Source organism: Sminthopsis crassicaudata, chromosome 2 (genome assembly GCF_048593235.1).
Source record: "Sminthopsis crassicaudata isolate SCR6 chromosome 2, ASM4859323v1, whole genome shotgun sequence".
Taxonomy (NCBI): domain Eukaryota; kingdom Metazoa; phylum Chordata; class Mammalia; order Dasyuromorphia; family Dasyuridae; genus Sminthopsis; species Sminthopsis crassicaudata.
Window position 1 is genome coordinate 388727898 of NC_133618.1, and position 17304 is coordinate 388745201.

The 17304-nt window shown below is 43.8% G+C and overlaps 1 protein-coding gene across 1 annotated transcript; it reads right to left on the reverse strand.

The window, feature by feature from the left end:
- Nucleotides 1–3033: 3033 nt before the first annotated feature.
- Nucleotides 3034–16761, reverse strand: HBEGF (heparin binding EGF like growth factor). Its single transcript, XM_074291554.1, has 6 exons — nucleotides 16355–16761; nucleotides 15597–15779; nucleotides 12103–12280; nucleotides 6174–6329; nucleotides 4725–4818; nucleotides 3034–3443 (listed from the first exon to the last, which is right to left on the reverse strand). Exons 1-5 carry the CDS (start codon nucleotides 16395–16397, stop codon nucleotides 4746–4748), a joined length of 633 nt encoding a protein of 210 aa, XP_074147655.1. The 5' UTR covers nucleotides 16398–16761; the 3' UTR covers nucleotides 3034–3443; nucleotides 4725–4745.
- Nucleotides 16762–17304: the final 543 nt, after the last annotated feature.

Consider the following 17304-nt stretch of genomic DNA (forward strand, 5'->3'; position numbering starts at 1 on the left):
GGCTAGGACTCTTTGGACATAAATCCATGATTTCATAAGGGTACAACTTTACCCCACAGAGAGGATATGGCCCATCAGACCACCCCCTGGGCCATATCACACAAGGAGTATGGTTCTTCTCACTCTCACTACCAGTGTGTTTATCACAGACATAAGCCTGGGTCCAGCAAATTCTGACTAAATGACCTGAGTTGTACAACTCCATAGCCAGGCCAGCATGGTTTTTAGAGAATCATTATATTTTTAAGTATAGTCCCAAAATATGTAAACTGTGCCTGAGTTTCTGGGGCTATGTCACAGAACCAAAGGTAGCAATGGAGTAGTAGCCACAACACCAGCCTCACAGTCAAGTAGCCTTGGATTCCAACTTATTAGTTAAGTGGTCATGGGGAAATCAGTTAGGTGCTCAGTTCCCCACAGACAACTCCATAAAACACTAAGTTATAGAAGAAATGTCCATCTATAAGGGAAGAGGAAATCTCCTCACTGGGAGTTCTCCACACCAATGAAATCATTGGCCTGGAACAGCAGAAACATTTCCAGAGCTTATTCATCTGGTGAAATCACAGCCCCAAATATATCATCCTTCTCATGGGAAAAAGTCCCTTGATGAAATTCACTGAAATAACAGTTTAAAAATTTTAAATGACAATTTAAAACCCCATGTTACTTGAAAGACTTTCACTTCTTTGACATGGTGATGCATCCCTTTTCACTAAAAATCATCACTCCCACCTCAAATGCTCTTAGAGCCTTTGGTCTAGGTCTCTTTTGTCAGTAACACTTTTTTCTTATACCATACCAACTCTTCTCCCCTTTTCTATCCTTCTCATTTTCAGTCTCAATCCTTGCCTTCTGCTTTCCTCCCATCCTCATTTCCTCAGAGAATTCATCTATTCTTTTGGCTTCAACTGTCAAGTGATTTCTATAAGGAACACAAAACAAATCTGTATTCCCAAGCCATATTATATGTGAGCTAGGACCCGAGCCTGTACTTCTAGCTACCTGCTAGACATTTTCATTTGAATGTCCTGCCATTACTTCTAAGTCAACATGTCTGACTCTGCACTCATCGTTTTTTTCCACCAGACTGTTTCTCCTCAATTTCTCCATTTCTGTAACAACATTTTCCCAGTCTACAGCTAGAATCATTATAGGCCATCAGTAATCATATCCTATTGGTCCCACTGGTTTACAGTGTCTCTCAGATTCATCCCTTTCATTCCACCCCCACCCTTAACCACCCTAATAACAGGGCCTCCACCCCTCAGGCCTGAATTACTGCATTAATTTCCCAACTGCTCTCCATAAATCTACTCTGTCCCTCCTCTAGTTAATTCATCCTTTGTACCGCTGCCAGATTAATCTTTCTATAACATTGCTTTTGATTAATGTTACTGCCTGATTTGGAAAACATAATGTCTTCCTTTTGTTTGTCCATTTAATCTCAAAATCTTTACCAGAGCATTTAAGGTTTTCCACATTTCAGCCCCAATCAGCTTCATCTTTAGCCACTCCCCAACACAAAGCCTCCTTTTCAATCAGGCTGCTATTATTGTATCCCACGAAGAGCCAATTCTTCCCTCCATGCTTTTGTCCAAGGTGCTTTCCCTTCAGGCAGCTTCCCATCACCATCACCACCTAGAAGATCCACCTGACTCCTGTAAGTGGAAGTATCAAGCCTTCAACACTTTCCTTCATCTTTTCCCCTACCCCACCCCACAATGAGCTTTGTTGCTCAGTAAACTTCAAAGCTGAGATTTAAATCCAGATCTCCTGATGCCAGGGACATTGTTCTGTCCATTACTATTGTTCTCTAGTTTTGTCCTGTTATTCCCCCGACTAAATGACAATTAGTTTTAGGACAGGACCTGTTCCACCACTGTGCATAGCTGTGTCTGCTACCAAAGGAGAGAACCTCCCTCAACTGTAGCCCCAAAACCCACTTAAACAAAACACAGTGCTACGGAGTAAAGGTTATTTTTATTTGGGTTGTAGAGTGTAAATATGAACCAGATTTGGAAGTATAGAATGTAACAGTTCAGTAAAGTTGCTAGAAACTATTGGAGTTAATTAACAATGGCAGAAATGTTTTGTTCTTGTTTTGGAATTTTGATGGGTGGGATATGCTTAGAAAGAAATCCACCCTTCCTTCTCACAGACAAGGCATCAGTTTTAAACAACAGAGACCTATAGACTCAGATTTTTCTGTTTGTCTTCCATCCCAATTCTCTCTTTGCCCCTTCATTTTGTTAACCCATTCAGCACCTAGTTTGCAGGGCCGCACCTCTGGATATGTGGAGTAGCACCAGGTGAATTGTTGGAATAGTAGTAGAAATGTATTGACACAGGAAGTGATTTCCCACTCTCTTCGTCTCACAGGGCAAACACCAAGTTGTGCTAACCAGGCCGGCCCGTGAGCCTGTGCCTTCATGAGATTTCAGAGGGAGAAAACAAGAGCAAGGCTGAAGTCTGTTACATTGCAACATCAGCACATCCAGTATTTGAAACAAACAGCAATATAAAAAGCAGTAGGCAAAACCGCCATCCAACTCATAGAGTGGATCGAGCATTTTTAGAGCCCCGAAATATAGACCCTGACAGTGCAGATTCTGTGGCCTCTGCGGCATCCTGCCCATGCAATATCATCAGAAATGTTCACAGACAATAATACATTATTATCACAGACAAGTAATACTGCTGTCTAAGAACAAGCACAGATATAGGAGGTTTTCCTTTCACCCAGATGGTGGGGTATGAAAATGCTGCTGAAGTAACAGTCTAGGCACTTGAAATATTATTGTTAGATTGTTAAAAACTAAATAAATTAACATATATAGAATAAAATAAATACATAATTTAAAAAGCATTTTTTTACAAACAAAAATATCTGTTAAATTATTTTTCTATGTAGGTAAAGTCCCAAAGTTCAGTGTTCTGGGGTTTGCAGTCTTTCACAGTTAGCTCATCAAACAAACAGCTGGAGAGTCCAAAAAGCAGATTTCTCAGTGACTACTGGAGTACTTGGCTTATCAGTCTTTTTTTTCTTTCCTTTTTTCTTTTCTTTTTTTTCCTTCATTCTAAAGCCCACAAGTCTCTCCTTCTTCAGTCAAAGACTTTTAGAGCATATGGAATTTTACTGGCATTTTAAATCCAAAAGATAAATGTATAAATAAACTTGGGGGGGGGAGGGGAAGAGAAGAGATGAGACATCATTGTTTCTTCTTGAGCCTTTTTCCTTTCCAGATTCCTTTTGACATAAATCTGCTTGGCACTTGGAGGCTCTGGCATTTTGATGAAGCAGTTGTAGAGGCCCAATTGATACATCAGCTTGGAACAAAGGAATCTTCATCTTCATGAACATTGGGGAAATGCCTCCAGTTGGCAGAGTTTGCAGCTGTGCTTTTGTGTCTTCTCAGGAGGTAGCACATCCCAGCTGATACCTGCAGCCCAACAAAAAAGGATTAATTTTCTCGAATCTGGTATCATAATCTATTGGTTTTGGCTATTGTTTTATTTTTGTCGGGGGTGACAGAACAGTTCCGCTAAAAATCCTCTTATTGAGAATGACAAAAAGAAGAAATAGGGTTTCAGATGTCAAAATATTAAAAACAAACAAAAAACACAAACAAACAAAAACAAAAACTGAGGTCCACAGGTTACAGCATTCCTATTATTGCATGTCTATCAACTTTCACCTGAAAGAACTCCAAAGCATCTATTCTTCTATACTAATAGATCAGTTCTATTCTGGGAAGTAATCCCATTTGGTAGAAAGAACCCTGATTAGTGCTCAAATCACCACTTGGCCACTTACTAGCTACATGACCTTAGGTAAATCTCTATAAGCTTCAGTTTCCTAATCTATAAAATGGGAATAATGCTTGTTCTATCTCTCTCATAAGATTATTGAGTAGGTAAAATGAGATATAATATTTGTAAAAGCCCTTTGGAACTACAATTTCCCATTCAACTGTGAAAAGAGAAGAGAACTGTGGTTCAGTGGAAAGAACTCTTTCTTGGATTCAGAGGACCTGGTTTGAATTTCAACTCTGCTATTTGGCACAAAGTAAATTCTAAATAAATGGCTTATCTCCCAAGTCATATCTACTTGTGTAATCTTGGACAAGTCACTTAATGGAGCTCTCTGCCTCAGTTTCTTTATACATAAAATGAGGGGCTTGGTTTAGATGTCTGTTAAGATCCCTTCCTTCCAACACAGCAACTCTGCTACTCTACAATTTTCCTCCAAAAGGAAAATTTCAGGTAGAGTTGAAACAGATTACATTGGGGAAGGGAAATCAAATATCAGAAAAATGAAAAGGAACAGGAGCCAAATAACAAGAACTGATAAAGTCAGAAAAGAAACAACATTTCTGAAAACTACTAAATAGGTGAGACAGACATGCAAAGGCTCCTAGATCAAGAATTCCTCATTTGGAGTCCCTAGGAATTTATGGAGAGATATCAAGGGGCCTATGAACTTGGAGGGGAAATCAAATACATCTTTATTTCTACTAAGCATTTCTTTCAAGTATGAAATTTTTAAGCAGAACATGACTCAGAGATGGAGTTCACAAACTTTACCAGTCTTCCAAAGAAGTCCACGACATTAAAAAAAAAAAAAAAAAAAAAGTTAAGCAGAAAATATGACCCAGGCATTGTCTTAAAAGACACAAAAAGGAGTCTAACTCTGCCCCGAGGACAGAAGCTAAGATTATTACCTTAAACATTCAGGATTTCCATCAGTGGACAGTAGGAGTTCCCAGCTTAACTTTCTCTTCACTTTCTACATCATAAACTCCTCTCTTATGGTACCTAAGGAAGAAAAACAAACTTCATGAGCAATACCCCCTGGCAAAGCAATCATCAATATCTAGGAGGAGAAAAAAGCTAGGACCTTTTTATTTTATTCAATTTTTTCCTAATGGTTTTATTCTCATGGCAAGAGGGACTCAGAGAATAGAAATAACTTGGCCTAGAAGGTGTATTGGGTACACCTTCAAGATACTAGCAGAATCTGCTGTTACTCTTTGCCTCCCAAAAAAAGTACAAACATTCACAGGTTATCCAAAGGAACACTAGGCGCAAGATTTTAATTGCCTTTGAAAGGAAGCTAGCATTGAGTAGTAGAAAATTTTGGAATCAGGCTAAATTCCTCTAACTGATACCTTGACTGCTCAACAGGGTCAAAACTTGAGAAGAAAAGGAGACAAGGAGAAATAGGAGTAGAATTTACAAAAATAGGAAAATGGGTTGTTAAGGCACATAAGAATAGAGGAAAATCCCTGGAGGAGAGAGAGGGGTAGGTTTTAAGCCATTTGGTTTAGCTTGGGTTCCAATGAATTCATCTCACCCTAGCGGAAAAAAAAAAAAAGTTCTGATTTAACTTATAAAGACAATAGAACAATAAGCTAATAGTCTGTGGGTGGGGGACAGGGTGGCTCAAATAGATAGGATTTCTATTCACTCTCACCCCTTTCAACACTAGCAGATAACTCTCACCCCTTTCAACACTTGCAGATATTCATGGTTGGAGGCAAAGAGATGACTTAGCAGAAGGACCCCTAAATGACCCACTTAGTATAATTTCCAATGGTTCTCCATGCTTTCCCATCCTTAGAGAGACGGTAAAGGATGTTAATTGGGAAAAGAGAGGACACAAAGGGAGTACGATAGCTATCTTCAAGTGTGGGAGAAAATCTAGATTTGTTTTGTTCGGTCCCAAAGGACAGAGCCAAGAGCAAGGAGTGGGAGTTTTAAAGGCAAATTTAAGCTAGAATTTCTAAAGCTAGAATGATCTGCATCTGATAGCAAGGAGCTCCACCTTACTGGAAGTCTTCAAAGAAGGGAGGGAGGGAGAGAATGAGCATTTATATAGCATCTATCATGTGCCAAATATGTCACGAAAGTGCTTTTTACAAACGTTGCTGTTGTTATCCCTATTTTACAGATGAGGAAACTGAAGTAAATAGAGGTTAAATGATTTGCCCAAGGTCACACAAACAGATTTGAACTCAAACTAGGCCCACACCCACAATACCACCTAGAGAGGTTGGAGGACCACTTATTGGGAATGTGAGAGGATTATTTGCGTTGGCTTATAGACACCTTTAAACTCTAAAAATTTTTAATTGTGTGGCCACAAGTAGAATACCACCAAAACTTCTTACCTGAACATGAGCAGCCCAGCAATGATGAGGAGACAGAGCGAAGAGAGCACTACTGCCACCACCGCCAAAATTGTTGTGTGGTCATAACCATATAAGGGGTTTTCCACAGGGAGACTCAGTCCGTGGCACCTTTCTCCATGGTATCCAGTTTGGCAGCTGTGGAAGAAGAAAACAAAAGTTTGGCGTGATTAGTTACTTAGTCCTATTGCTTGAATTAGTTCTCTCCCCGAGGGGAGAGCTGAACTCTAATTAAAGAATAATGTTATTGTATTGTATTGTAATGCAATGCATGTATTCATGCATTAGGACCATTAATGGAAATTAATAGGGAATCAGCATTTATATAGTACCTATTACACTGGGTTGTCTCACAACAATCTTGCAAAGTTAGTACTATTATTATTCCCATTTAACAATTAACAAAATGGATGCTAATAGTAAATAGCTAGTCCAGGGTCATCCAGCTAGATCACATTTGAACTCTGGTCTTCCCAACTCCCACAACATTTTATAGATGAAGAGTGTCTTACTTAAGGTCTTAAGTGTCAGAGACAGGATTTGAACCAAGGTGTTCTGACTGGAACCAGCATTGTTCGCATTTCAAGATTAACATTCAGAGACCTCAGTTTGAATCCTAGTGCAACTGCTACTTACTATTTTTGTGACCTTGAAAGGCATTGTACTTCATCTGTAAAATGAAGAAGTTAGGTTATTGCAAACTTCAAGTTCTAAATTCTAGGGTTCTATGGACAAGATTTCTGCTCCTGGGTTTAGAAGTATTTGGTGTTTTATGGCCTCCATTTATAGCTTTGTTACCTGTCCTTAATCCCTAGCCCTTATCAGGACTTATCCCTTATTTTCCCCTCTTTTGCAGCTTCAGAGCCAGATAGGATTTAGAAAAGAAAAGACACTGAGATGAAAAGCTTTGTATGTTGTCCCAGAGACTACTGGTTTTTCCTTCTAGCACCTGGTTTCAATTTATTGGGCAACAAGAAAACAGAGATCCCTAGGCTTGTGATAGATTAAGGTCCAAGAACATACAGCTGACTTCTCCTTAGGCCCTTAGAAGGCTTCTGGACCCTGGTCAATGTGGCTACTGAGTGGGTGTGTCTAGGCTGATGTGGGGAACATGTGGATAACTAACATCCTAAGCCTGCTCCTCAGAGATGCCAGTGACAGGAAATGCCGACTATGCCAGAATTCTGAGGTTGGCCCTAATACTTCTGCCTTCAAGGGGCAATGGAGGGTGGGGGAAGCAGCTCACAAAAACCCACAGCCTCAGTCCTGGCTGCAGACACAGGAATTAGGAGCAAAGGCTCCTGCATCCTTGTGGCCAGAGGAATTCTGCCAGTGACCCAGGCAGGATTATAAGGATTCCTAGCTGGGTGATTAAGCAGTCCCAGGAGAAATGGGTTCTGGGTTTTTCTCTGGCTCAGTCTGACTTCTGTTTGTGATCCTCTTAACTACAAATATCATGTAAATAATCGAGGTGGGGGTGTTGTGACAGGTGTTTAGGAGCTACTTAATGACTCTACCTGGCTTGAATAAAATTCTTTTCCTCCAAGAAATCACCAGTAACCAGTGGGGGTCTGAGGTCTGCCCTGAGGTGGCTTTTTGACGTTCTTTAAGACGAATTCTGAGATGAGAGCTCACATTCCACAATGATGGGAATCTCAGTTACAAAAGATTTTATAAATTCACTATCCCCTGAGACAGTTCATTCTACCCAGATTGCTTTGAGTTTTAGGAAATTCCTCAAGTCTGCTCCCTCTGCAACTTCCATTCATTACTTCTAGTTTGGTTGGCTTGGGCTCTGAGAAGAAAGCTAGTCCACTCCTTCTTTTATACAATAGCCCTTTAAATACTGAAGCAGTTATCATGTCCCTCTGGTAGGGAGTAACTAACCTTGCCTGATTTATCTGAACCCCACCTGTCTACCCCGCATCAGGCCTCTCCGTACCCTCACCCAGAAATAAACTCAACCCTCTTCTCAGCTCATCTATACTTTCAACTTCCAACCTCTCCCCTTGCTCCTCCCCCACCACTCCCCAGACTATTATTAGGTTTATTACTTTGCCAGAAGCAGTTTTGTTGGAGTTCTCCCGGTTTCCCCTTGGTAGAAGACCAGAGCCAGAGTGTTACAGGCCTAGATGAAGACTTGGCCTTCAGCCTCAGTGCATAAAGAAACAGAGCACCCTGTCTGGTTTCATGCATCAGATCAGCTCCTGTAGCCAAGGAGTCCCACTGAACAAAACAGACCGAGACAACATTTTCCTTCCCTAGCCTGCTCACACAGAAATGATAGCAATACTGTCCAGTTCACCTGGACAAGTGAAAATGAGATAAGAGGCACAAAACTCATGATAGATCTTCTTCCCTGCTTTCTTGAAAGCAAGTGCTAACCCTAACTCCAATCAAATCCTATTTCCAATCAATTGAGATAATATTTGTATATAGTAGGCACTATATAAATGCATATTCCCTTCCATTCATTCTCTTTCCCCATCACATGAATCAAGTTGGAACCTGGGCAGGGAGAGGAAAACAGCAGGCAGAGCTTAGGCTGTTAAGACAACCCTAGTAGGCACATGGATTGTGACAAGCTCCCTTTCCCATGCTGGCTGATTTTCTAGCTTTAGCTAGGGTTCCTACAACACTTGCTGACAACTGCTTTCTGGGAAGAAGGCCATTTCCCACTCGGGCTGCAGAGATAGGGATTCCTCTTTGCTCATGGATTTCTTCAGGGTGGTGTGAGAAAAAGGCATAAAAGAGACAACTTAGAACTCATCTCTTCTGAGGCTGTGGTGAGGGAACTTGATTTCTACCTCCTAGCTCTATCAGCTAGAGACACAGCTTGGTGTCCCACAGACAAGGTCCTCTCCATCTCCTGTATGAGAACTCTTGGATACCTGATGGATAGATGCCCCCAAGCATCAAAAAATACCCAGATGGGTTTTCAGGCTGGACACTTCCTGGGAAAAAGGACAACAGGGCAGATAACCACGCATACATCCAGCCTGCATGTATTTATGGAGTGAAGGTCAATGAGATGGTGGGATAAGCATGGCATAAATTTCTGCTCTATTCCCCTTCTGGTGCCCTCCTGCCAATCTTCGCAAAACAGACTGGTGCTGTCTCCCATCATGGGAGACACTGGGCAGAGTTCCAGGGTTTTATTCTCCCAGAAAAAGTATGAGCAATGCAACTTGCTCCCTGGTCCCTGGCGAATGACTCCTTATGTCATGTGGGCAGTCTGATCTTGCTCTTTGCTGGCTTTCCACTACTGCCCTGTTATTCCTCCCCTCTTCCTAGGGGAGGAAAATGAGCTCTCTGGACTTCCCTATCCTTTACCTAACCCTCTCAGGTAGCTTACTCAGATGATAGAAATAAAAATCTGCATCAGAGCCATGAGATTCTGTTACATAATCCTTCTCTGCCCCCATCCTGAGTCAAAAGGATAATAATGTAAACACCCTAATATACCCACTCCCCCTCCTTTATAGACACCTCCCCTCCTGACTCTTGGCTCACACATTGGAGGGGATGAGCATATCTCCAAACATGTGGGTCCATTCTAAGCATCTGGGGGCGGGATCAAGTATCCTGCCCTGAGCCAGCCACTCAAACTCTGCACATTCCTCCTGTGCTGTGTCCCATTTCAGAGCTCATCTTACAGTAAAGGCAAGAGCCACTCGGGGTCTGAGAGATGCATCTTCCACCTTCTCTCAGAGTCAGAATCCAGAGCTCCTGTGGAAGTGGCACAAAGGCCATCAAAGCCAGGCCAAGTCAGAGGGAGTTCAGGTAAAGCCTGAGAATCAGTCAGACGCCTCTTATGGTACCAGTACCTACACAATAATTGTGTTAAAGGATCACAAACAAAATCAGACTGAGATGTAGAAAAATTCAGAACCCATCTCTATCAAGACTGTTAGAAATCCTCATTATCCTCTTAGGTGATGGGGATGAAAAGGCCTTTGCTACTAATTCCTGTGTCTAGTAATGTCTGTGGGTTCTTGGGAACTGCTCCATTATTGCCCCCTTGAAGGCAGAAGTCTAGGGCCAACCTCAGGACTCCGATGTAGTCAGCATTTCCTGTCACTGGCGGCTGTGGATCTGGCTGAGGATGTCAGCTATCCACATACTCCCCACATCAGTCTAGACACCCTTCCCGGCAGCCACACTGGCCAGGGGACAAAAGGCTTCTCAGGGCCCAAAGGGCAGTCAGCCATGTTGTTCCTGGACACTGATCTCCCACCAGCCTTAGACCCTCTGTGTCCACATCATGTACCCAGTAAATCAGAAGAACCCAGAGGGAAAAGCCAATAATTCTTTGGGCAGTGTCCAGATTTTCTGGGGAGCCACTCTTGCCTCTTCTCTCCTTTGAAGAGGCAGGAGAGAAAAAAATGCAGGTGAGACAATAAAGTCAGATGAGAGGATTGTGGGAAATCTTTAATTGCCAAATACTTCTGATCTAGGGCAGTTTACTTGCAATCCCAGCCTGGAGTTGTGGTGGAAATGAGAGTAAGGGACCAGTTTAGCTTGGATAGAGGCATGGTCAAATACCTGGACAGAGACCAGTTTTGTGCCTTTAGTGCCACTCCTCCACCCTGAGTGGATAATGCCAAATTTTGTTTTGTATTGTTTAAAGAGTTAAAACCTCTCTGCAGTCTCCAGGTTTAAATTAAGTGAGAAAACAAATATTTTCCTGGCTATTCCTGAATCCCATGCATACTACACTCTTAGTTGAGACATAAAAGTAGAGACCTATCTAGTGTTCACAGCTACAAAACTGCAAAAGAAAAGCAGAGACCTAGGGTTTGTCTTGCTGGCTGCAAGGCAAAGGGAATGTGGTAGTTTTAAAAAGCAAATAGAATTGTAGTAATTCTATCAAATCAGTTGAATATTCACTGTGGGATTAGCATTCCCCATAGCATTCTCCTGGCTATTTTAAAGTCTTTCATGAAATGAAAAAGAAAAGTCTTCCCCTGATTGGGCTTTCATCTGGGACACTACAGACATTATTCTCAGGGAATATAGTGTGATCCATCTGTGTACTGGATCTCTCTCAGCCCCCCCACATTTTATCTGAGTCCAAGTCTCAGATTACCCCTTAAGGCAGACAAAAGGAAGAATCCAAATGCTTTCATGATTTAGGATGAGGTACCCTCAGAATTCGTTTATATTTCCTTTTAATCCTGCACACAGGAATTTTCCCAAAGACACTCCCAAAGACAAATGAGCCCTTGCTTTCCCAATGAACCCAAGTTCCCCTCTTCTCCTTTAACTCTCATCCTTAATCTGAAGGAGAGTGTTCTATCCATCCCTGCAGAATGTCCAGTCACCTAGGACTGTTGATTTAGATCTGGAAAGGACTTTCATAGTTATCCAATCCAATTCTTTCTTAAAGGTGGAGGGAATTAAAGCCCAGAGAAGTGAAACAATTTGCCCAATATCATACAGTTTGGAATCCTGCTTCTCTGTTTACAAATCTTTCCTTTCTTTACCCCAATACACTTAGAATCATATGTATATCATATCATATGTTTAAGTAGTACACACACATATGTATTCACAAAGATACATATGAGGACCAAGAAGTGAGCTGGGGCACATAGCCCTCTTCTAATATGAAAGGATAAAGGGAAAAAAGGGGAAAGGGTTGTCCTGGAAAGGACAGCCAGGTTTCAAAGTGTCAGCTCTGTGAGCCAGAAGGCTCATTTCTGGGGAAGTATGAAGCATCCAAAAGAATGCAAGAATGTCATAAAAACCAACAGTCCAGGAAATTGTATCCAAATAGGGGGCCCTTCCGTTAACTAAAAATACTCCCCTCCTCCTTATTTCCGTTCTGTGAGAAATTGTGAATTCGAGGAACAGCACAGAGAAGAAATATAGATGAGAAGTTTCCCAGGAGTCACGGGTTAACACTTACATGCATGATGGCATCCGAAGTTCTTTCACATATTTGCATGCTCCATGGATGCAATAATCCTTATACTTCCGCGAACAGGGGTCTCTCTTCCTCCCCATTCCCTTGCCTTTTCTTCTCTTCTTCCCATTTTCTTCCTTGCTTGGAGTGACCAGAGGTTGTGGTTTGGAAGAAAATGCAACTAGAAGGGCAAAAGAAAGAGAATGCTGACCCTGAAGGAGTAGCTGATTTTCCAGAACAAGGAATATTGAAAACAGTTGAAAAAAAAATACTTCTCCTAGTTGGGCTCCTAGACCTTTAGTTTATAAATTACTCTCTAGGAATGTCAGAAAAATTGATCCTATTTTGGGGGCAAAAAAACTAAAAGGGAAATAGAGACAGGAAATCAGAACCAATGTAATTCACACACCCCTTCGGGGATCACACTTCAAGCATATAGGCTTCCATCCAGTTATTTCATCCAACAGATTGGGCAATTCTGCTAAGCTTGTTTCCCTCCCCCCTCCCCCCATCTCTGGGGAACTCAGAATTGCAATTGATTCTATTTTGTCCTATATTAGCCTCATTTCCCGAAGTGAACGTGATGACCTACTTCCAGGGGAACAGCGTCAGAGAAGGAAGCTGCTTTTTCCTGGGAGGGTACTTGAGGAAGAGAATGGGGAGTTTTTATAAAATAATGGCTACTGTCTTTAAACTGCTCAGCCTCAGATGACAATCAGCTCTCTAGTAGTACCATGAGTAGACTTGTTTCGACAGCTTATATTGTACTAAAAAGCAAAGCAGGGACTTCGGCACTATGGTCAAAGTCAGTACACGAGCTGTCCAGCTCAGACAATATTATAAAAGGATGTCTCAAAGGTCTTAGTGCAGTTTTAAGCTTTTAATGGCTTAAAAATGCACTAAAGTCTTTTGGGATACCCTGTATTTGCTCTTTTACAGCCCTTCCCTTCCTTCTCCTCTCTTGTTTATTAGCAAGGCTCAGAGAGTCATTCTCATTCCTCCTTAAATGCTCCTATTTATAGCTCTCTCAGGCCTGTGAGGAAAAAATATATATAAGGGGCAGAGAGATGGAAAGTGGAGGAAATGACCAAAAGAGGCTGGGGGTGTTTTTAAGGTTGAAACAGCAGCAAAAAAAAGCAGTGAGGAAAATCCGCCTTGCTCCATGCTTCCAGCTGGGGCTGGCAGACACTCCCCTTTGATTATTAGTTCAGGAGTCTGACCTACATCCTTCATCCACTCCCAGGCTCTGGAAAGAGTGGCCTGCCACATGGATCTCCCAACTCACACACACACACACACACACTAATGTTAAGTGGAAGAGTCAGTTTCACTAAGCTTGGTGATAGAGGGGTTTAGGATGGGGAAGGCAAAGGTCAAAAAGTTCCCAGAAATAAGGAGTCTCAGCACAAAAAAGCCAAAATCAAGAGCTGAGAAATGGGGATGAGTGGAGGTAGCAGAGAAAAGTAACCACAGCTATCACCAAGCTCCAAGTCTTATATTTCCTCTGTCCCCTATTCTCTGCTTCCCTCTAGAGCAGGAATTCTTAATCTTTTTTGTGTGTGTGGCACATATCCGTTGGGCAGTCCAATTAATTCTGTGGACCCCTTCTCAGAATGCTTTTAAGTGCATAAGTATATAAGATTACAAAGGAAACCAGCTACTTTGATATTAATTTATCAAAATGTTTTTAAAGAAGGTTCTTGAATCCCAGGTTAAGAACTCCTGATCTAGAACCCTGCAAAGGGAATAAAAATGGCTTTTAGTGTGTGGAAAGACAGGCAAAGGAAAACCCAAGCATGGAGGGAGAAAGTGACAAGGTGACAGAGAGCCTGCCCCAGGGAAGAGAGAAACGGTGACTCAAGCCTGTGAAGGTATGAGGAGCAGCTTGTGTGGGTGGAGAAGAATGAGTCATAGCCCAAGCCCTACCCCAGTTGGGGTACACCAAGAGAGCCCCACCTCCCCCAGTGTGTAAGGGGGGAGGTGTGGAAAGCCAAATTCTAGAGGAAGGGTGGGAGCACAGGCCTGGATCCTGCAGCCAGTCTTGGTTTATCCAAGAGATAGAGAAAACAAATGCAAAGCAGCATCACAGGGGAGAGGGGAGAAAGCTGTAGGCTATGGGTCTGCCAGGCCTTAGGGTTGCTGCTGTACTCCAGGTTACTATTTTCCTAACCAGATTATGAAGTGATTACGACAAACCACACCCAACTCCAGCCCCCTCCTTCTCTTCCTCCCCCCCCCAGGAATCCAGTCTAGCTCCACCTACGGAATTATATTTGTGAAGGAGGGAGTAGTATAACGCCCTGGCTTCTGGACTCTGCACCAGGTACTGGCTAGTAAAGATCAGCATCTAGGGCAGGGGTTCTGAATCTTTTTTTGTGTCATGAGGTCCTCTGGCAATCTAGTAAAACCCATGTTCTAAATATGCACAAAATAGAATATAACATTTGAAATGAGATCAATTATGTAAAAATAACACTGTTAAAGCATTTTAAAAAACAAGTTCATAAACCAAAGGTTAAGAATTCCTGACTTATTTAAGGGAAACAAGACCCCACTAGATCTAACTCTTAATACAGAAGGCAAGGTCTCAGTTGGTGGATACTCTGGGAGATCAGAGCAGGGATATCTGAACATCAATCCTGTCCTGGACAGTTGATTTTAATTCCACCCCTTGAGACATGTGGTCAGGATAAACATAATGGCGTATTTTATGGAGCCCCCAAAGTGTCCAGTGACCACAACAACCACAAGAAAGATTCCTAGACATTCAATGGCTATTTTTAAACTGCCTTCACCATTGCCTCCTGGGGTTTTCAATTCAACAAATATTTAATAAGGACCTGCTATGGACAAGGGATCATGTTAGACACTGGAAAAATGATAATGTTCTGGCCCTCAGGAAGCTTACAGAAAAAACTGATGCTCACCTTCTATCTTGTCTAGGATCCTGACTTCCGCATATGGGGCTCAAATGGTCTGTCTAGAACTCTTCATCATGCCCAAAAGTTAGAAAAACGACTAGAGGAGAACCTCAAATAAATGACTAATTCAACCACAAAGACTGATCAGAAAGGAAAAATCCATTGATCTGTCCATTCTCCAAGTAGACTGACTAATTCAGCTATCCTCAGTTGCAAAAGGAGGTTGTAATTGGACTGACTCAAATATAAGAAAAAGAAAGACAGGTCCTGGAAGTTCCAAGCTACCCTCTCATTACTATGGATTGTACAAAGGCGCTCCTAGCAATCTCCCATGAAGCAGGGATTCAGGGTCTCTGCTCCCCCACCTGGTAAGCATTTGCCATCCTGCTATCCCAAGGCGGCAACATCTCCAGTTCTCTTGCTCTCTGGACCCTGCCGTTGGATAGGGAATCAGCTAGGATCCAGGCCGTCCTTAGACCGTGTGGACTTTAACCCAGATCAGATTCAATTAAAAATTCCCATTGAGTTAAACTTTTTGTCGGCTGCCTAGGCGATGCTTGGGGTTGACACGCTTACCTCTAACAAGGTCAAGTTCATCGGCCTGTAGGTCAAGGACTTGGGTTCTGCTAACCGGTGAGTGAAGCAGCAGGTTGGGCGTTTGAGTGGATGAGTCAGGGTTCTCCTTCTCTGTCCTCTGGTTTTCTGATAGCCGGCTCTGAACTCTCTCTAGGCTTTCTCCACTCACCAACGCAGAGAGCACTATAAGGCAGGGAAGGAAAGGCAGGGGAAAGAGAGAGCAGTCATTCACATGCCCCAGTGGAATCCAACCCATCTCGGACAAGCACAACCTCCTTACACATGTACCAATCCCTACCAGAAGGTGTGCCCTGAGATCGTGGGAAAGGATATGACGGACCATGTGTCCCAGGGAAAGAATGAATGGAAGGAGCAGACACGGTGATCAGAGATCACTTCAGACTCAGATTCCCCTTGCTCTACCTCACCCTCGTGCACCTCGGTCTTTCTTTGGAAGAGCTCTCAGTCTCAGGACCTAGGCTTTCTCTTGCCTTTGACATTTACCTGCGTAACTTTGAGCAAATCACTTCATCTCCTGGGCCTTGGGTTTTTCACGAGCAGAAACGAGGGGATTGTGCTAGGACTTCTGGGGCTCCTTCCGTCTCTAAATCTCCGAAGCTCGTACCGAGCCCCCACCCGTGTCCTCGGGCCGCACCTTTTCTTCGCCTCCCCTACTCCCCACCCCCGTCGCCTCCCCTAATCCCAGGTCTGCATCCCGGATGACATGGACAACGCCGGCGGCTTCCCAGCTTCCTCACCTGCAGCCAGAAGCAGCTTAAGAACAAGCGATGGCAGCTTCATGTTCCCGAGAGCCGAGACACGGGGGCCAATAATCCACTGACGCGGCCCCGCGAGGGTGCGGGGATCCGGCGGAAGAGAAGAGTAAGGGGCGCCCGCTCACTGGGCCGGGGTCGGAGCGCCTGCTGTCGGCGGCGGCAGTGGCGGCTCTGGGTGCTCTTCCACTCCAGTCCCTCCTCCGTCAATCACTCTATTTGTCAGTCTGTCAATCCGCCTCTCTGAGGATGCGGTCCCTCTCAGTCCCGAAGCCCGCCTGCCTCTATCGGGAGCAGCCGAGGAAGCAGCAACAGTAGCAGCAGCAGCAGCAACAGTAGCAGCAGCAGCAGAAGCAGCAACGTCAGGCGGGCTCGGTTCCTTCCAGCAGTCTGAGCTGCCTGGAGTCGGAGCCTGAACTAAGTCTCCGCCACCCCGCCCTCCCGTCCCCGCCTACCCCGCCCCCTGCCCGGAGTAACTCTATACACGGGAGGAGGGAGCCTGGCGGCCGGGAGAGAGCGAGAGTCGGAATCATCTGGCGCCGACCCCCACCCCTCCGGAGAAACGCTGGGGAACCGTTTCGGGGTCCGCGCCAAAGAAGAGGTCGCCCGAGTGGCCAAGGACGCTGACCAGCAGGCGGCGGGATGCGGCCTCCTTCCCTCCCCATCTCCCTTTTGCAGCCCTAGACTCAGACGCACAGCAGAGACTCAGAATGTGGGAGCTGGGAAGGGACCTTAGAGAGCGTCTGGTCCGCGAGCCGGGCTCTTTTTACAGATAAGGACTCAGTCCTCGGTCAGTCAACTACCATTTAGGAGAGTGATTACCGCGGAGACCGTGCTGGGCACGGGAAACATCCATGTTTGGGAAGTGACTTGTTCAAGATCTTGTGGGCAAGGCCAGTTAGCGCCGCGCTTTCCCGATCCTCCCCTCTCCGCAT

Coding starts and splice junctions, on each gene's coding strand:
- HBEGF (XM_074291554.1), bottom strand. CDS start 16,397: ATGAAGCTGCCATCGCTTGTTCTTAAGCTGCTTCTGGCTGCAG. Junction 12,281..15,596: donor TGAACTTGACCTTGTTAGAG/GTAAGCGTGTCA, acceptor TTGCCCTTCTAG/TTGCATTTTCTTCCAAACCA. Junction 4,819..6,173: donor GCTGGGCTGCTCATGTTCAG/GTAAGAAGTTTT, acceptor TTTCTTCCTTAG/GTACCATAAGAGAGGAGTTT.